The sequence below is a fragment of the Limanda limanda genome, chromosome 21 (genome assembly GCF_963576545.1).
Source record: "Limanda limanda chromosome 21, fLimLim1.1, whole genome shotgun sequence".
Classification (NCBI taxonomy): Eukaryota; Metazoa; Chordata; class Actinopteri; order Pleuronectiformes; family Pleuronectidae; genus Limanda; species Limanda limanda.
The window spans coordinates 3949851-3969065 of NC_083656.1; the positions used below are offsets into that span (position 1 = coordinate 3949851).

General features: G+C 46.0%; 4 protein-coding genes across 5 annotated transcripts; 2 read left to right on the forward strand and 2 right to left on the reverse strand.

Moving 5' to 3' along the window:
- Positions 1 to 79: 79 nt before the first annotated feature.
- Positions 80 to 4783, forward strand: lrrc59 (leucine rich repeat containing 59). Of its 2 annotated transcripts, none has more exons than XM_061094481.1 (8): positions 80 to 191; positions 306 to 408; positions 1923 to 1982; positions 2294 to 2452; positions 2684 to 2788; positions 2877 to 2949; positions 3153 to 3344; positions 3479 to 4783. In XM_061094481.1, exons 2-8 carry the CDS (start codon positions 307 to 309, stop codon positions 3760 to 3762), a joined length of 975 nt encoding a protein of 324 aa, XP_060950464.1. In that variant the 5' UTR covers positions 80 to 191; position 306; the 3' UTR covers positions 3763 to 4783. The 2 variants fall into 2 exon arrangements, with proteins under 2 accessions (XP_060950464.1, XP_060950465.1); XM_061094482.1 differs by having other exon boundaries at positions 3482 to 4783.
- nat9 (N-acetyltransferase 9 (GCN5-related, putative)) lies at positions 4631 to 7417 on the reverse strand. The gene is made up of 6 exons (XM_061094483.1): positions 7270 to 7417; positions 6271 to 6380; positions 5853 to 5993; positions 5658 to 5717; positions 5482 to 5576; positions 4631 to 5407 (listed from the first exon to the last, which is right to left on the reverse strand). The coding sequence occupies exons 1-6, from the start codon at positions 7344 to 7346 to the stop codon at positions 5258 to 5260; spliced, it is 633 nt and encodes a 210-aa protein (XP_060950466.1). The 5' UTR covers positions 7347 to 7417; the 3' UTR covers positions 4631 to 5257.
- Positions 7418 to 7891: 474 nt separating this feature from the next.
- On the reverse strand, positions 7892 to 10437 carry syt15 (synaptotagmin XV). The gene is made up of 8 exons (XM_061095379.1): positions 10431 to 10437; positions 10143 to 10335; positions 9820 to 9965; positions 9036 to 9328; positions 8796 to 8963; positions 8378 to 8486; positions 8128 to 8310; positions 7892 to 8031 (listed from the first exon to the last, which is right to left on the reverse strand). The coding sequence occupies exons 1-8, from the start codon at positions 10435 to 10437 to the stop codon at positions 7892 to 7894; spliced, it is 1239 nt and encodes a 412-aa protein (XP_060951362.1).
- A 6062-nt stretch (positions 10438 to 16499) lies between these two features.
- Positions 16500 to 19215, forward strand: zgc:112285 (uncharacterized protein LOC561476 homolog). The gene is made up of 6 exons (XM_061094554.1): positions 16500 to 16882; positions 16962 to 17071; positions 18052 to 18146; positions 18239 to 18519; positions 18612 to 18775; positions 18861 to 19215. Exons 1-6 carry the CDS (start codon positions 16747 to 16749, stop codon positions 19038 to 19040), a joined length of 966 nt encoding a protein of 321 aa, XP_060950537.1. The 5' UTR covers positions 16500 to 16746; the 3' UTR covers positions 19041 to 19215.

Below are 19215 nucleotides of genomic sequence, written 5' to 3' on the forward strand. Positions count from 1 at the left end.
GTATGTGTGTGGTTCTCCTCCGGGGCTGCAGGGGGCGCTGCTGGCCGCCGCTGCTCTTCTCCCTGCTCCAGCAGTGACGTGTCTCCATTGAGACAGAATCCGCTCGGGTCGCAGCTCAAACTTTCCTGGTCTCCAGAAGCTGCTCGATTCTCCTCCTTCCTTCCTCCGTCGTGTGGCGGCTCCAGCACCAGGTGAGCAGGGGGCTCGGGTCCCGGGGCTGGAGGGACGGGTCCCCCGGTGGTTCAAGTAGTGTCCCCCGGTGTCTGTGTCTGTCTCTGAAGTGTGTACTCCTGTCAAACCCGCAGGATGAGTAAAAGCAGCCGAGTGTTGAACCTGAGGGACAAAGTCAGCGGGAACGAGATGGACCTGAGCCTGTGTAACCTCACCGAGGTCCCGGTCCGAGAGCTGGTGAGTGTCGGGCTCTGCAGCCCAGGAAACCGGTGCTATAGCAGTCCTACACCGGGACTATACCGGTCCTATACCAGTCCCACATAGGTCCTATACCAGTCCTACACCGGGACTGGTAGAGTCCCACACCGGTCCTATACCTGTCCTACACCGGGACTCTACCAGTCCCACACAGGTCCTACACCGGTCCTATAGCAGTCCTTTACCAGTCCTACACCGGGACTATACCAGTCCCACACCGGTCCTATAGCAGTCCTACACCGGGACTATACCAGTCCCACACCGGTCCTTTACCAGTCCTACACCGGAACTATACCAGTCCCACACCGGTCCTATAGCAGTCCTACACCGGGACTATACCAGTCCCACACCGGTCCTTTACCAGTCCTACACCGGGACTATACCAGTCCCACACCGGTCCTTTACCAGTCCTACACCGGGACTATACCAGTCCCACACCGGTCCTATACAAGTCCTATACAGGGACTATACCAGTCCCACACCGGTCCTTTACCAGTCCTACACCGGGACTATACCAGTCCCACACCGGTCCTATAGCAGTCCTACACCGGGACTATACCAGTCCCACACCGGTCCTTTACCAGTCCTACACCGGAACTATACCAGTCCCACACCTGTCCTATAGCAGTCCTACACCGGGACTATACCAGTCCAACACTGGTCCTATACCATTCCACACCGGTCCTATCCCGGGACTATACCAGTCCCACACTGGTCCTATACCGGTCCCGCACCGGTGCTATACCAGTCCCGCACCGGTCCTATACCATTCCACACCGGTCCTATCCGGGGACTATACCAGTCCCACACTGGTCCTATACCGGTCCTATACCAGTCTCATACCAGTCCCACACCGGTTCTATATACCGGTCCAACACAGGTCCTCTGGTGGGACTATACCAGTCCCACAACGGTCCTATACTGGCCCACACCAGTCCTATACCGGTCCTGTACCGGTCCCATACCAGTCCTATACCGGTCCCATACCAGTCCCACACTAGTCCTATACCGGTCCTATACCAGACTGATCACATGTTCAAACTCTTCAATGCAACGTAAAGTTACACAGTGGAGCAGAGTAACGAAGTACATTTACTCCAGTTCGCAGTACTTTATACTTGTGCAGTTTATTCCAGATGTTGCATGTTTTTTTTTTTCCCACTTCATTGATCTGACTGCAGTTCTCAGTTACTTCAAGTTAACGAGTCCAAAATGTTAATATATCATTAAATCAGTGCACGTTTCATGTAACTGGACTCATTCAGTCGTCATTTGACAAAAAGGAGTTGCGAGAATCATCTTTAGACATCGATGTAGAAATCCATCAAACCCGTGATTCAGTTAAAGTTGTTGAAAACATCAGGAACCTGCAAATTGGGTATAAAGCTCATATGGAAGCTTTACCACCAACATCCAGAGAAGGGAGAAGGTTTTTGAGGATGTTGAGGAAATACAATGTGTTAATTAACTCATGTTGTGATTTGTCCCGACAGGCTCTATTCCCCAAAGTGACTTTTGTGGACTTGTCCTGCAACAACATCACGTCCCTCCCTGTGAGTATGAACACAACCGTACACACATGGGACATAACATTTCATATTCCAATCTGCTTCAGTCTTAAAGAAGTGAAGTCAGGTTTTATAGTGTCAGTTTTGATGTGTGTTAAATTGAGATTAATGTGAGTTTAAGTCAGTTTCTTTAAGTCTCTCTGTTACTTCAGTAAAGTCTGGGAACTACCGCCTCTAACATTCTGTTTCAGTTTGTTTCTCACTCTTCATTCATCCTGTGATTTGGCTCCTCTGCACATTTTACCACCTTGTCTCTGATGCTCATTTCTCTTTGACTCTGTTTCTTTTTCGCGCAGCCAGAGTTCTGCAACCTGACCCACCTCATCAAGGTGGATCTGAGCAAAAACCAGCTGACCTGTTTGCCAGACGACCTAGGGAACCTGGTGTACCTTCAACATCTGGATCTGTACAACAACAAGTTGAATGTTCTGCCCGTCAGCTTCTCCCAGCTCAGGGTGAGAGCCCACAAGTTTATTTGTAGTTTGGATATGAAAAGCTAGATGAGAAGATCAATAACACTCTCATATCTGTACAGTAATCTAACACACATCTAACTTTATGTCTTTAATGGTAAATACTTGGTTATCTACTTGAACTAGTGCTGATTATTCCTGATATATTCTATTGCTCTGCTTATCTTCAACAACATGAAGTGTGAAGTGGCTTCCTTGTTTTTCATTCTCCAGAGTCTGAGGTGGTTGGATCTGAAGGACAACCCTCTGGAGGCCGGCCTGGCCAAGGCAGCAGGAGACTGTCTGGACGAGAAGCAGTGCAAACAATGTTCCTCCAAGGTGACGGAGAAGTGAAGAGCGATCAATCATCCAGGTCACACGTGAGTGTTTCAAACTAAAAGTCTGTTTTTCTTGTTCTCTTCTCCAGGTTCTGCAGCACATGAGAGAGATTCAGGACGAGGTCGATCGCGCTCGAGAGAAGCGTCTTCTGAGGGAAAAAGGTTTGTGCCGGGAAATCTTTTTATTTGGGATTTGAAATAAAGTCAAGACAAGTTGTGTAACTGTATTTCGATCAATATATATTTATATCAAACCTTAAATTATCACAATTCTTGGTTTTAACTTCCTCCTAAATTAAATGTAAAATAATATATGCAAGAGAATATTGACTCAATCTAATTTTATTTCTTATTTCTCCAATCAGAGCTGGAGAGGAAGCGGGAGGTGAAGCAGAGGGAGCGGGAGGCCAAGGAGAAGGAGGTGCGTAAGCGAGAGAAGGCGGAGGAGAAGGAGAAGAGGAGGAAAGAGTACAACGCTCAGAGGGCGGCCGCAGCTGCTAAGGAACAACAGAAGAAGAAGAGCGAGGAGAAGAAGAAGAAGAACGGACAGGCGGCAGGTGAGGACAACAGACGTCTGCCATGTTTGTCTTCTGCTGACAGATGACATGATGATAACAGACCTTTATAGGCTTTTAATTAGTGTGGTTGATTTGTTAATATTGAGTTTAACGTGACACTTGTTGTATCTCAGCAGATAAAAAGGTTGTCGTGATATCGGCTCCTAAACCTCGACGCTCTCTCCTCGGCCTCCTGTTCAAACTCCTCCTCCTGCTGCTGCTGGGATTGGCCGGAGTGGCCGCCGCCTGCCAGCTGACCGACCTGAGGAAGGAAGACGTGTGCGTGCCGATCAACATCGCCGTGGCCGACGGCCTCTCCTGGGCCAGGGAGCAGGAGGGCGTGGTCAGACAGCTGGTGCACAACCTGTCGTCTGCTGCGAAGGAGTTTCTTGAATCCACGCAAACGTCCAAGAACTAAAAAAACCTGAGAAACATGAAAACTGACACCTGCAGGTTTTCAGCTACTCTATGAATCCTGGGATTTTCTTTTTTTTTTTAATACGCTGAAATCATGATTTTCATTCAGATGGGCAACCCTGCATCCTCTCAGCGTGTTGGCGGGAGGGGAAGACAGGAAGGGGGACGGACAAATGTGTTCAAATCGTCTTAAATTCCTATGGAATTGTTGTCGCGCTTGTATCCTCTTTGTACTACAGCATGTTTTTAAATGTCCGGTGGCCCTGTCCGCTGCACTGGAGCCACGTGTTCACTGCCAGTCGGAGTTGTGCCTCCGCCAGTCGGCGTCAGACTGTGTGAATGTAGAGCTCCGAGCTTCACAAGCGTCTTTATAGTCTTAACATCAGTGGAAGCAGCTAATGCAAAGTGGAACCAAACTGATGCACCAGCAGATTTGATCTCAACATGAAAATATATCGTGACCGATGTCTGATATTGATCCTAAAAATCTGGTATCAGTCTGGCGCTGGAGGAACTTCCTGTCCACTGGAGGAACTTCCTGTCCATCGGAGGAAACTTCCTGTCCACTGCACTAAAACAAATTTCACAAACGTTTTGCATGAGTTTGCCCTTTAGCTAGAAATCATCCCTGTTCGATCAAATCATGCTTCACACTGTATTTTCCCCATTTCCCTTCTGTCACTGGTTTTCTGTTGTTCTACCCATCACACTGGACACAAAGCTTTCTAATCATTTCTCAATTTACAGAAACACATCAGCAAACTCATCACTCGAATCTCAGCTGCAGGATGAACTTGACCTGTTTAGTTCTTTAAGGGGAATCACTTGTAAAAATAGCAGTACGGCTCTTTAAGAGTGCAGCGGTTACAGAGGTTTTTATTTAACATCTAAAATGAATAAATTAAAGACCGCGGACGGATTACTTCCTTTTTTCTTTTGGTTTCAGTTGCTGATTTCTGAAATCGCTGCCTTTGTACAGCTTCATCGTCGGCGTCATTAAATGGCTTTTGCACAGCAAGAAACACGATTGTCAAGTTTGTCTTTTTGTTGTTTGTGTGTCGCCTGATGCTGCAGTTTGGACAAACATGAAACACAAATGTTACAAGAGATACAAAAGGAAACGCTTCTTTTTCCTACATGATTTTCCTTTTTAAAATCAGATTACAAAACATAGTCATCGAATAATCACGTGCAAGTACAATACTGATGTGGGCACATAGTGAAACTGGTACCTCCAGGCAGAGAAGGAGAATATATAAGTATATAATGTATATATAAGTAAACGATGCAGCAGAAATCCCAGCACCTTGAAACTATTTATGTTGAGTACTTTGAGTAAATGTACTCAGTTACCTCTGCAGGGTTTGAGGAATCATAGTGTTACAGACAAGAGACATTAAATAGAGGACTGTGCTGCATGTGTTTGAAGCAAACATCTGTTTTCAGTCTGGTCTCCGGGTGTTTCCTTCACAAAGTCTTTGAGACGTCTTCACGTGTCACTGTGAGAGCAGCTCCTGTCTGTCCCTGCAGGCCTGTGTGTAGTCCCTCTCCTTCATGAAGGCCGTGTCGTTCAGGAGCCTCGTCCGCACGTCCTCGTCCACCGTCATCTCCAGGGTCACCTCTTTGAACACCTTACACACCGACACCTGCAACACACACTATGTTAACATCCACTGACAGAGCTGTGGTGTTCACAGCCGGAGCACGTGAGTCTCCTTACCTCCTGGAAGTCAAGTTTCTTGAACATGCCCACGCTGATCTCGTTGTCCAGCCCGATTTTCACTTGAAACTTTTTGACCCCGAGTTTGGTGACACCTAGTGGAAGACAACAGTCACTGATTCAGCATCAAACCAGAGTTAAATCTGAAGTTATTTAAAACTTCTGAGGCTGCTCACCGTAGCTCATCATCATGCGTGTCACCTCCTTCCCGAGGCCCTTCGCTCTGTAACTGGCCTCTGGTTTAAAACAACAAACTTTATCAGCATCAGAGACATTCTGTGCCGAAATGTATTTCTCAATATAACATGCAGGAAAATTGTTGACATGTAAAACAGGCAGATTTCAAACATTTCATGACATTAACACTTCACCTGCAATCATGACCTCCAGCTCAGCCAAGGACGGGTCCGTGGGGTCCGTCAGGAAGATGTTGACGTCTCCCAGCATGCACTGCACCTCCTCCACGCTGGGGTCCGTCCACAGCTCCTTGTCCAGGATGATGAACGTGCACTCTGGCACAAAGAAAGACAACCAAATCAAATCAAAAACAGCTTTTCCTTCAGGAACATTAAGCCAAGATGAAAGACTGTCTTAAAAACTGATTAAAAGCTATTTAACTTTGGTTTGAAGCAAAAACACACAACTTTAAATTGGCAGTATTGAGATTTTACGTTTAATTTAATCATTAAATCATTTGTCTGGTGGCTTCAGACTAAGAACCACTGATTCAGGCTGTAATTATAAAAGCTGTGATTATTTTCTTCTAATGAAAGACAGACGGGTCCTCACTGTCTCCGTCCTCCCTCCAGCTCCTCTGCATGGCGTGCTCCTGCTCCAGGGTCAGCGGCTCGGAGGCCGTCAGCTGCTGCAGCACAGGACACTTCATCCACTGGTGATACCTGAGAGCAGCAGAGAGAAGCTGGATCAGAAACACGTTCAACATGAAGCTTCTCTCTCATCCACAGCTGCTGGTTCCACTGGAAACAGCAACGGAGGAGGACATTCATCAGCAGGCGTCACTGGTGGTTCCCATGGGAATGATGAGTGTTTAGATTAGATTAGATTCAACTTTATTGTCATTGCACAGTACAAGTACATATACAACGAAATGCAGTTTAGCGTCTAACCAGAAGTGCAAAAAAAAAGGCAGTAAAGGTGCAGAGTATTGTGCATATTAAAGTGAAAATGTAAATAAATAGGATCTGTACAGTATGAAATATATATGGAATATTACAGTATTAACAGGAATTGTAAGATATAAGGACGATGAATACACTATGAGCAGGATAAAAATATAAATATATATAAATATGAATACATTATAGGCGGGGTAATACAGTTGTAAAAAAGTAACAGTCAGTGCAAATGTACAAATGTTCAAATGTTCAGTGGTTGGAGGAGGGTGTGTGGCAGTCCAAGCCAGGGTGGGGGGGACATCTGTCTTTTTATTTAACACGTTTTTTTTTTTTTTACATTTTTTCCATGGAAACGCGGATCAGCAGTTTCTATGTCTGTGACGCACTTTGTAAACTTGCTATATAAATAAAGATTATTATTATTATTAGAGGAGTGAAGGTTAAATGAAAAAGTCAGATCATTCAAACTCAGGTGATAATAAGAAGACAAATAATAGAATGTCTGAATAAAGAGTGTTATTGTTGCTAATATATATATGTTATTATTATCATATGATTAAAGGTTAAAGCCAGACTTTTAAAGGATCAATTCAAACTCGAAGATGATGAGAAGTAATAACAGATGTAACGAGAGTAAACAGAGCCTCGTTACCTGGACACGTGATTCTCATTGTAAGGAACCAGCAGGACTCTGTGTCCCTCCAGTGAAATGTTCTCATTTATCTTCATGACGTCTGAACAACATTAAATCCTCTGAAAACTGTTTTTAACTCTGACACGTTGACAACACTTCCTGCTTCCTCACTCGATGCTTCAAACTGCAGCTGCTCTCACCAACACAGCGGAGGAGAGCGCCCCCTGCTGGACAGAAGGTAACTTTGCCTGTGGAACAGCTAGAGGAGAATCAACAATGAAAACACATTTCAATTAAATTCACGGAATTATTCTGGATGCAGGTTTGTCAATTAAGTTATGGTATTTCTCTTGATTGATATAGTTGATCTTTCGAATAAGACAGGAAGAGATTTTTAAACTATAGGACTCTATAGAGGCAATGGTCGTTTAAAAAAAGTTAAGTCGCTGTAATTTTATTGAAACTTAATGTCCGAATGTTTATGGTCCCTCGATCGATCAGGTTTCAGTTTCATGGGTGTTTCAAATATTGTAAAATCCCCAAATTCCTTCATTGAGCTCAGATGGAGGTTTGAAAATAATGAAAGTATTTGATTCATGCTTTAAAACAAAACATTTTTTATTAATTCATCACACATGTGCTAAGTGGCCCTGCTCAGTCTGTGCCACAGCCTGACGGGCTCCTGTGGCGTGTTCACCATGTCCATCCAGTGCTGCAGCTGCTGGCCCCTGGCGTACATGAAGGGCCCCAGAACCAGAACTCCCAGCAGGACCGGAGGCTCTGGGACCAAACATTAACACATGAGCAGAGTGAAAACACATCAAATTACAAGTTCAAATCTAAAGGTTCCTGTTAGGCACCGGGTTGACCTCTCACCTGAGGGGACGTCGGTCGGCTGCTGCAGCTGGAAGCTCAGACAGGCCTCGTCCAGGTGCTGCACGCGGAGTTTAAAGGTCATCCTGTGGTTGAAGTGCGGCTCGGTGTCTGCTGTCACTGTACAGCTGCGCTTCATCTTCACCACCTGAGTGTGTATCTGTAAACTCACCTGGACACACACACCTGCGACGACACACAAGTTTTATCGATGTAGTTTTCTTTAAAATGGAACTCGGACAAACGTCTTTACCTGCGTCCGTGAGCAGCTGAAGGCCCCGAGCTCTTAGAACCACCACAGAGAGGCGCTGTAGAGTCGGGCTGTAACTGAGGGAGATCTGCATATCACCCAACTCTGAATTCTGGGAGGGATGAAGATGAGCGACTATGAGTGTGTGTGTGTGTGTGTGTGTGTGTGTGTGTGTGTGTGTGTGTGTGTGTGTGTGTGTGTGTGTGTGTGTACATGTGTAGATGGACGACGCGTTCATTCAGATATTCCATCTTGTGCTCTTGGCGCCATTTGGAGCCAATCAGCAGATCGAACCGCAGTATTTACATGTCCCATCCACTAACGGAGGCCGTGGTTTGTGACCTACCACCAGGGGGCAGTCAAGATGATTTGGCTTCACTTTCGACGTGTCGTCCATCTCAAACAGGTTCATGTCGTTTACCTGTGTGTCGTCCTCGGTCTCCAGGTCTCTCCACAGAACCCGTCCGGCCCGACCCAGCTCGCCCTCCAGGGGGAGCAGCACCCTGCCCACCGCGTGGCGTTTCCCGTTCTGCTCCACGCTCAACACACACACACTCAGGACGCTCCGAGGAACACACACTCCCGACACCTGAGGACGAAACAAACTCTGTGTGAGGATCAGTGACAAATTTACCAAACTAAATCGTGTTGGATTCCTCACCTGGAAGATGAAGCAGTCGTTGAACTCGGGGTCGGGCCCCGAGCCGCGGGCCTTGGCCTGGCGGGGCCGCCGGTCGTCAGGGAGAAGCCGAAGCTCCACCAGCGTGATGTTGCCGTGGAAACGAGGCGGGACGTTGCCCAGACGGAACAACGTGACCATAACCTGCTCGCCGCTGCGTCGGTACTCCACAGAGAAGCAGAGGCAGGTGGCCATGCCGGGCGGAGGAGCCACCACCTCCTTGAGAGGAGGAACCGAGTAGAGGCCGGCGAGGAGCGTCCCCACCGGATACAAACCTGAGGGAGGCCGGTTGAAAATATGAGGAATGAACACAAGGCTGCAAATAAGATTGTTCTCATTATCAGTTAATATACAGATTATTCCCTTAATTGATTATCTGGTCGTAAAATGTATTTTAAACTTCCCATAGTTCAAGTGACCTGAGCTCCAATCAAAAGTTCAATTGCTAAATAAAAGTTTATTATAACCAAAAAATCAAATGTTGACGTTTGAGAATCTGGAACCGATAAAAAAAAGTTTAATTACAAAAAAACTAAACTATTACTGAAATAGTTGTTGAATAACAAGGATTTGTTTTAAAGCCAATGTGATTGACTTACATTCAGGTTATTTATAATAATATAATTTCTTTAAATGGTCTGATAGTCACCTCACCACTTTGTTCCAGACTGATCTATCTACACGACTTTTATTAATTGCATTTAAATTAAATGAAGTCTCCCACCATTTGAATTTAAATTAAAATAAAAACATAATAATGACCCACTCCTCACTGAGAGTGACCCTCGATGGGCTAGTGTGTCGTGCTGCGGCTCCATCTTCATCTTCACCTCCTCTTCCTCCTCCGTCTGCACTTCACCCCGAGTTCGTGTAGTGAAGCGAGGAGGCAAAGTGAACGGGATCTCACTGGGTCTGAGGGAAAAAGTTAAGGAACCAAGTTTACTCAATTACTAAGTTTTATAACATTTGCTTTATACACTTTTTTAACTCTACGTTTATCTTAGTTAAAGATTCTGATAAATTGTACTAAAAACCCACTCAACTACAGATAATGCTGTATGAGTAGAACCAGAGCTGTGTGTTACTGACGTGGTCCATGAGCACTGAGACACCTGGATGACGGGAGCAGAGCCGGATGGGACTGAAGGAACCGGGGACGGCAGCTCCTGGTAAAGACTCTGGTCCTTCTTCTTCCTCCTCCACAGGCAGAACCACAGCAGAACCAGCAGCAGCAGCGTCAGGAGGCCGAGAGACAGACCAGCAGCCAACAGGGACACCCGGTCTGAACCAACACATACACAAACATAAACACAAACACAACACGTCAACGAGCAGGATGAGACACAGGTGTTGAGTCTCATGTAGTTCAGTGTTTACCTGCCATGGAGGAGAACTTCTTATTAAATCAGCTGGAGGGAGCTCTCTTCATCCGACAGTCCGAGGATTATCTTCCACCATTAGTCATGAAAGTGAGTCTGTTGTAGTGAGTCTGTGTGTAACCGTGTGTGTAGAGTTTGGTTAAGTGAGGAGAGCCGAGCGAGTACGACACATCTGGAGGATTCCCACCGTGTCAGGCTCTTATCTGGTTCTTGTTTTGGAGACCACTCTCATAAACCATTAAAGGACCACAGACTCTCACTGGTTCAGGATGTTCTGACCCGTTGGTTTATTAGTTTATCACAGTAAAATACAACAATTTACAACAACTGATTTACAAACAGTTCATAAGATTAGAAAATAATTTATCGAGCCACATGGAGGAAATGTTGGTAATAAAGCAGAACAGAATAATTACAGATCAAGAAAAGAAGAGAATAAATATGGAATATAATTGAAGTATAGACAGAGAACACAAAAATAAGAGTAGTAGTCGTATTCTAATAAAATATATATATATATATTTAACTTGGTTAATTTAAAGTGAGGGTTTTTGCTGTTTCATTGCAGTTTAGTTCAACATCAACAAACCCAGATGCTGATTCATCCTGAACCTTCATCCCAATCTTGTAGAGAAACTTAGGGTCATTATTTGTTTTGAAAGATTTAATTATTTACTTTTTTCCCACTGTGCATATGGTCTATAATCCTGAATAATTACCAGGTATTCATTTACACACAGAAAGCCCCAGACCAGGTGAACTGGTTCCTGGACTCTCTGTGTGTGCACAGACTGTATTTACCACATTGTCTGTAAAACTGTGAACTTACATAAGACACATTCCACAGAGCGTGGGAGAAACGGCTCAAACTCACAGTATATTTTATCCTGAGGGGCCGAAAACGGGATAATCTGACTGTGACAGGAAAAAAGAAAAGATCAGAGAGAAGTCCACAAAAAAATAAACCGTGTGAATCATCTCCAACTGAGATCAAGGTATTAGGTGCAAAGACCTTGAAAGTGAGCAATAAAAATCTCAAATCAATTTTAAAATCACTTTATCCTGTGAAATATGTAAAGATTCACTTCTTGTATCTGCTCAAAGTATCATACAGACATTCTCGGTCCCCAGATGATGAACCTTTATCATTTATTATGATCAACTTCTCTTCAGCCTCACTATGTGTTCTTTTATAAAGTTACATGTTATCCCCCCCCGTGAGCGTGTGCATATCCACATACATGTAGAGTGACTCCTCTGACCACTGACCTGGAATCATTAGCCTCTCACTGTGGTTTCACTGACACACATGCACACACACACTCACTCTGCGCACAGATTGGACGGCGGCTAACGAGATCACGGTTAATCCTCGGAGCTGAAAGCCAAGTAGTGCACCCCCCCCCCCCCTCTCTCACGCACACACCTGCACACGCACACACGTCCCTGACAAAGAGGAATCCTCGTATTCAAGCCAATTTTAACATGAGGCCCGGCTCTGTGGCAGCGGACGGAGCAGGAGGCCCGAGCTGAGGAGAGGTCTTGAGGGGGGGGGGGAAGGGAGGTGAATGTGTTTGGTGAGGGGGGGGGGAGGACGGACACAGGACAGGTGATCTTCTTAAGGAGTGAGGGAGGAAGAGAGCGAGAAATGACGGGAGGAAGGAGTGACGCTGTTTAGCACCACCTGCTCTGAAGAGGGTCGAACAGGCCAAGAGAAGTGAACTCAAAGGTAAGAGGTTCTTTCTCTTCTATCTGATAGATTCTACGTCCCTCTGTGTGTCACAATAATGTCCTCACTGTGTTTCTATTGGTCAGAACAGGAGGTTTATTGGTTATTCTCGGTATCTGGAAGTCACTTGTGGTCAAATCGGACGAGGTCAGTTTTGATAGAGTTGGATTAGAAAGTTTGGTCGTTAGTTTTAACCTGAATATGGATTCATGAGGAATTTTATGCTTGAGCGTCAACGATTTGAAATGAGGACGAATCGCAGAACTATGTTTTACAAAGACAAATACACAGAGGAGCTACATCAGGCACAACGTCGACTCTCACTCTCTATTAGAAGACAAGAATAAAACAAGTTAAGTGTTATTTTTCATATTCGGCTCCGTTTCTTTATTCCATCTTCCTCTGTTTTTTTTTTATTTTACTTTATTCGACCGAAATCCTGAAATGCTCTTTTAAATCCGTCTCAATCAATCTACATTTTGTCTCAATAATCAAATTATCTGGATTGTGTAATCTCATTAGGCTAATCTGCGAGTGCTTCTGAATGCGTGGGTGTGTGCGTGTCCATGCACGCACTGAGTGGAGGGGGGGTGCTCCAGAATAAAAAAGGACAGGGAAATAGTAGAGGGATAGTTTAAGAGTTTGGGAAATACACTTAATTTACTTATAAAGATTTAGATGAGAAGAGTGATACGTCTAGAATATCTGTTTACTGCAGTAGATATGCAGTAAAACAGTTCAATTTAAACGTATGTATGTTTAATTTGTTATATCTGAGACAACTTCTTGAACCAGTAACTTTCTGAATACTCTGCTGGTTGCTAGACAACATCAAAGTCAAAACAAGATGCTAGGCTAGCTGTTTCCAGTCTTTATGCTAAGCTAAGATACATGTCAGTGCTCGTGTTTTTAAACTTTGAAGGAACATACACAAGTGTGGTGTCAATCTTCTCGTCTCACTCTCGCCATGAATGAGTGTGTTGTGCAATCCACTAAATGTTATGTCTGTCCTCACAGGTCGTGGTTGCCATGGCGAGGCCCGGGCGCCCTGTGTCTGAGAACTACCAGCCCACCTGTTGCTCGGTTAGTCAGTCGGGGTCTTACTCCAGTGAGGCCGGGCTCATAGGTATGGATGACGACAATGAGCACGCCCCCATTTTTTCCATCTCTAAGAGCTCCATGGACATGGTCATGGCGCCGGCCCTGCCGCACAAGCGGGACCCGGCCTGGACCAGGATGCACCTGAGACGCAGCTCCAGCGCCAACACGCACTCCGAGCAGAACGCGGTGATGCTCCAGCAGCTGCATCCCAACATGTGGCGGCACATCGGCTCCAAGAACAGCCACCAGTTGGCGCTCAGCACCCAGAACGTGAGCGTGCACAGCCCGTCCGTGCTCAGCGAGCGTCGGTTTGGCAGCATGCAGCGGTGGAGCGGGTGCAGCGGCAGCACGTACAGCCGCAGCAGCACGCCAGAGACGATAGTGTGGAGAGGAGGGACCTCACGCCCCTCCAGTCTCAGCCAGGAGGTGTTTTACTCCTCGACACCAAACTCTCTGACGTCCAAACTCTCCTCTGCCCCGACCACACCCTCCCCGCTCACCTCCCCTCTCGGCTCGCCTGCCTTACCACCTGTAGATCTTCTAGACTCGGCTTCGACACTAACAATGACCCCGAATCAGGAAGAGGACTTAGTTGTATCCCAACATGCAACCTCACAGCCATCGTCCCCCCCACAGGCTCACGACTCTTCACCCTTGCCGTCCAACTCCCCCAGTCTCCCCCAGCTCTCTGACACAAAGGACGAGAGTCTGCCGGAGGATCATTTGCTCATTTTTCAATTCCCCTCCCCGAAACCTTCCTCTGTTAGTTTAGCGGAGGGAAACGCAGATGCTGGGTGGCTCGTTGAGGATAAAGTAAAAGAGCTGCAGGGTCCTGAAGGCTCACAGGTATCAGAGGGTGGAGAGGAAGCTGAGGAAATGTTCAGCTACATGACTCCTTCAGGAGAGGGGCGAGAACCAGAAGGTGGACGAGTCTCGGTCTGCCAACTTGAGCAGCCGGGGGTAATCTGTCCAACACGAGGAGGATGGAGGTCGCCCCTGGTTTCTTCCTTGAGCGACTCAGGGTTACACGACTGCTGCAGGTGCAACTTGATCTCAAGAGAGGGCGCCACTAAGGGTCCGAGGGTGGAGGCGTTTAGGGAAGAAGGTACAATGACCTCACAGCCGCAGCTGGTGGACGCAGAGGTGCAGACGATCACTCCCATGGGCTCCTGGTGGGACCTCAAGAGAAACACCTTCAGCTCCCACATGGGCTCACACTCCCTCTTGGGCTCGCCACCCGGATCAAGGCTGAACTTGCAGACCTCCGTGGGGTCGAACTCCAACCTGGTTGGGTCGAACTCCAACCTGGTGTCCCCGTCCTCCAGCATGTTCCCGGTGAGCAGCGAGGAGGACGAGGAGGAGAGACGGAAGGACGACCCCAGGTGGAACATCACCTCTGTTTCCTCCCAAGATATGGAGAGGAGGAGGTCCTGTCTGAAGACCCAGGGAGAGGAGAGGGACGAGTTGGGCAGGAGGGGCAGCATGAAGCAGGTGCAGTGGGATGAGGACGGGCTGACGTGGGACGTTCATGGAGCATCTGTTGACCCAGAGGTTCTGAGCACGGCCATACAGAAACATCTGGAGCTCCAGAACAGCCCACTTCCACAGACACGTTCCTCCAAGAAGAAGAAAGCTCCGAAGCCTCCTCTCATATCGAGCGTCATAAAGGCCATGGCCCCAGAACTGAATCCGAATTCGATTATTAGCACAACCTGTACAATGGAGGGTGAGAGTGAGGGGACGCAGGAGGAGGAGGAGGAGGAGAGAGGAGGAGCCAAAAGGGAGAAAGAGGCAGAAGTTCCTCGCAGGATCAGCAGAGCAGAGGGAGAATACATGAGAGAAGAGGAGGAGGTGTACGAAGAGGTCGGCTCGGGTCAGTCCAAGTCGCCATCGGTTGTGAGCACTCAGAGCCGCAAGAGGAGCGTGATGAGGTCACTGAGGAGGCCCGGGTGGTGCGGGGGAGGCTCCAGAAAGATGGAGGGCTGATCCAGGAGACGACTCTGACTCTATTGATTATCTACAGATGATCGACCGACAGTTTGCACAATCAACAAACTCTGAATGAAGCAGTTCTTACTCTCATGCTGTTGTATCCACTTTATTTTCAATTTCCAAATGTAGACATGCAATGTTAGAAAATGTTTCCCTTCACTCAGGTCCCACTGTTTAGATGCATTTCTAGTGAAGGTTGCTTTAAGGTCAATTATGAAGAAAACTATCAATACGTCTGTTCATGTTTAATAAAACCTGATGTTTGTATTTCTGTTCTTCTGAATGTTCTGTAGCTGAAAACAGGTGAAGAAGCACAGCTGATGATAAACAGGTTTACTAGTTTAAATAGTGACAATAATCTCTATGATCATTAAAGCATAAAAATCCAAATAATAACACAAAATAAAATTATCGACCTCAATATGAGCAGAATATGTCGATTTAATGGGTTTTTCTTTCTTGGGTTCTGCCCCAAAGCTTCTAAATTTCATGAATCCTGCAAACAGACAAACAAACAAACACACAAACACACAAGCAGACGCTGATGAACACACACAGAGTTGAGTTGTATGTAAACTTGGTGAACCACGGTGGTGAGTTGTGACCATTCAGGCGCTGCCATTCAGATGAGCGTGCACATTCTCTCTCATTCACCACAGTAGAAATAAAGCTCCTGTAACCAGCGGCTTCCATTGCACTTACTGTTGACATATTTTCAGTGTGTGCGCATGAGTTTGCATGTGTTTTACTATTTTATTAATTTTTTATTGTTTTATTTTCAGGCCCCTCAACATGTCACATATGCATTAAGATGTATTAATTATTTGCTGGGAAATTTGTGAACATGTCCAAAAACATGTTATGGTGTTAAAGAAAATGATGAAACAAAGATTCCTGGATCCCGGTCGTTTAATGGCCCATGTCCCGTCCTATACATTAAGTTTTCTTAGAAGAAGTTTTTGTTTAAACTCCAAACTGTTTCATACAATAAATGGGATGTAACACATCAGTAAACTATGATTTTTGCGTGTTGTATAATATGTCTCACGCTCTCATTCGACCGACATGACTGGAAATCCATGAAACTCACGTTCACACTGGTAACATCACCTTTTCTCCCGGGTCATGTTTACACAGTTTACTGTGCGGAGCAGATGTGAGGTATCAGAGATAAAGGTCATGTTCAGGTCGCTGTGTCACTGCTGGGACACATGTGACGTGACGTGGGTTTGTTTGTGTGTTGCCTTTGTCCCGTGTGCATGTATGTGTCGTGTGAGCATGTTAACGTGTGTGTGAAAGTGCTGATGGTACCCCAGCCCCTGAAATCCCCTTTCTCTGAGCCGTGGGGAAAACTCGTAGCTGCAGGAGAAAAATCCAGCGTTCGGCCTTTGTTGTGACACGGCTCATTGTTCCCGGAGGTGTGTGTGTGTGTATGTGCACCTGTGTATAAATAGCATGGCATGTGTGCCAGTCGGTGATCCTGTGGAAGACGATGGCTGTGCCAGGACCTCCTCCGCTTCTCTTTCTGTCTCTGCTGCTGCCGCTGCTGTTGAGCAAGGCATGCCTGCCTGCAGCCGCATACACGCTCAACCCCGGACTACAGCAACAGCACAAAGTCCTCCTCCTGGGTGAGGGCAAACACACACAAATACACACTCCAGCAAAAACACACTTTACTTACTTTGGTTTGGATGTCTCTCCCCTCAGACTGGCCTAAGGATTGTGGGACGGCTCATTTCAAACCCAACATGGCTGAACGGATTGTGTCCGGGAACGAGGCCAGACCTCACTCGTGGCCCTGGCAGGTCTCTCTGCAGGTAAACCTGTCCCCGGGTCCGTGGTTAAAGAACCTGGACAAGGGGTTCACGCCAAGGAGGACATAACAATATCACATGTGCACCTCCCTCTTGTAAACTTGCACATTTGCTATATGTCAAATTCTTTCTAGGGCTGCTTCGGTGAATCTGTCGAGTGTATAGTCCGAATAAAGAAGAAAAAAAGGTCAATTACAAAAGGTTCTTTCAAAATGATGTTAAATGAACAGTTATATCTTATCAACTGTCTAAAACCAGAACATTTTTCAATTAAAATTGATAAAACAAAGAAAATCAACAAATTGTCACATTTTGCAGTCACCAGCAGCTCATAAGAGAATTAAATAGTTAAACAACTCTCAAAAAAAAGTAGTTTAAATTAATTGATAAGTTATTGGTAAACAGTTTTTAAGTCAGATACCAAAATAATCAACAATCTGATAATGACAAACTATATTAATACATATAAACATAGTTATAGTGTTTACATACTGTATATAGTTGGTATCTATCTTCAAATATATAGATATATAGTCTGCATGAACTATTAGATGTCACTATCAATTGAGGCTAGATATTTTACACTTTAATCATATACTGATTATAATGAAAATAAAGAACTAATAATTAAATATATAGAAACTTAAATCATGAAAATAAACTGATTTGTGTAAAATTTAAAAATGAATACATATATTTTATGCATTGTTTACCTCATTTTACTCAGAATTTACAGTTCTGTATTTCCTTTAATTTGGGTTTATTCATATTAAAATACTCTAATCCAGTTTATAATAATTAGACAATCTAAAGTACAAAGAATTAACTTGAATTCACTGATCTTTGTTTAGGTTAGAGAATCTTATGAGATGTGGGGAAAATATTGGTTTAAGGCAACACCACAAAAGCAGGAAGGTGTTTTTCAATGTGAAACATCCTGAAGGAGTAAACGATCATGTTTGTGGTGGTTCTGTCTCTCATAGGTTCGTCCCAGAGGAAGTAAACATTACATTCATGTTTGTGGAGGAACTCTCATCCACAAGAACTGGGTCCTCACTGCTGCTCACTGCTTCCAGAAGTAAGACACAGATTAACATTAAGCAGTTAAGATATAGTTTGATGACACAGTACAAGCTGCGACTATAACTCAACAACTCTTTATTGTCTCAGGGGTAAAGCTGAGGATGCTGGGAGCTGGAGGATCGTCCTGGGGAAGCACCAGCTCCGGCGTTCGGAGACAGCAGAGAGGGTCTTCCCGGTGAAGAGAATCTACCGCCATGAGAGCTTCCGTTACCCGGCTCACAGCGAGCTGGACTACGACGTCGCTCTGGTGAAGGCTGCCACCGACATCCTCCCTACGAACTTCATCCGCTACGCCTGCCTGCCGCGCAAGCAGACCAGCCTCAAGCCGGGACACTACTGCTGGGTGACGGGCTGGGGAGACACCCGGGGTGAGTGGGAGAGAAATAGAGTTAGACGAGTGGAAGTCAAAGTCAAAGTTTGGCTTTAAGTGGTTGAATATTCTCCTTTGAACACATTGCAGGCGGGAAGGAGAACGTGTCTCTGGCAGAAGCCTTGAATCAAGCTCGGCTCCCCATCATCGACTTCAAGACCTGTAAACAGAAGAAATTCTGGGGCGACCGGGTCCGGGACTCCATGATCTGTGCCGGCTTCAGGGACACCGAGGGTCCACCGGCTGCCTGCCAGGTACGACGGCTCGATGGCTTCAGGTACAAATGTTGACGGTCGTGGTGAGAATTGAAGTTTCATGTGCACCCTCCTCTTCCTCCAGGGCGACTCTGGTGGTCCTCTGCTCTGCCAGCTGGGCCGCGACCGCTGGGAGGTGCACGGCGTGGTGAGCTTCGGCCCCATCGGCTGCACCGTGGAGAACAAGCCCAGCGTGTTCACCCGCACCGGTGCCTACATTCCCTGGATCGAGGCGACCCGCATCAGGGACTTCTTCCTGCACTAAGACGACCACAGGACTCAGCAAGCACAAGCTGTGTTGTACGTTCGATGTCTCACAGCCTCACTTACGCATCAACCACTTCAAGTTGCAAATAAATGTTTAACTTGCACAGTTCACACGACTCAACACCTTTTAGATCCAGTCAACTTTGCACAATAAAACAGCTTAAAGGCAAAAA

What these genes read in the sequence shown, in the direction of transcription:
- lrrc59 (XM_061094481.1), top strand. Translation starts at nt 307, where the DNA reads ATGAGTAAAAGCAGCCGAGTGTTGAACCTGAGGGACAAAGTCAGCGGG. An exon ending in GCAAACAATGTTCCTCCAAG is followed by an intron (nt 2,789 to 2,876) that starts GTGACGGAGAAG and finishes TCTCTTCTCCAG; the next exon opens with GTTCTGCAGCACATGAGAGA. An exon ending in GAAGAACGGACAGGCGGCAG is followed by an intron (nt 3,345 to 3,478) that starts GTGAGGACAACA and finishes GTTGTATCTCAG; the next exon opens with CAGATAAAAAGGTTGTCGTG.
- nat9 (XM_061094483.1), bottom strand. Translation starts at nt 7,346, where the DNA reads ATGAAGATAAATGAGAACATTTCACTGGAGGGACACAGAGTCCTGCTG. An exon ending in CTGGAGGGAGGACGGAGACA is followed by an intron (nt 5,994 to 6,270) that starts GTGAGGACCCGT and finishes TCTTTGTGCCAG; the next exon opens with AGTGCACGTTCATCATCCTG. An exon ending in GCTGGAGGTCATGATTGCAG is followed by an intron (nt 5,718 to 5,852) that starts GTGAAGTGTTAA and finishes GTTTTAAACCAG; the next exon opens with AGGCCAGTTACAGAGCGAAG.
- syt15 (XM_061095379.1), bottom strand. An exon ending in TCTCAGTGCTCATGGACCAC is followed by an intron (nt 9,966 to 10,142) that starts GTCAGTAACACA and finishes TTTTTCCCTCAG; the next exon opens with ACCCAGTGAGATCCCGTTCA. An exon ending in AGACCGAGGACGACACACAG is followed by an intron (nt 8,487 to 8,795) that starts GTAAACGACATG and finishes CATCCCTCCCAG; the next exon opens with AATTCAGAGTTGGGTGATAT.
- zgc:112285 (XM_061094554.1), top strand. Translation starts at nt 16,747, where the DNA reads ATGGCTGTGCCAGGACCTCCTCCGCTTCTCTTTCTGTCTCTGCTGCTG. An exon ending in GCACAAAGTCCTCCTCCTGG is followed by an intron (nt 16,883 to 16,961) that starts GTGAGGGCAAAC and finishes CTCTCCCCTCAG; the next exon opens with ACTGGCCTAAGGATTGTGGG. An exon ending in CCTGGCAGGTCTCTCTGCAG is followed by an intron (nt 17,072 to 18,051) that starts GTAAACCTGTCC and finishes TGTCTCTCATAG; the next exon opens with GTTCGTCCCAGAGGAAGTAA.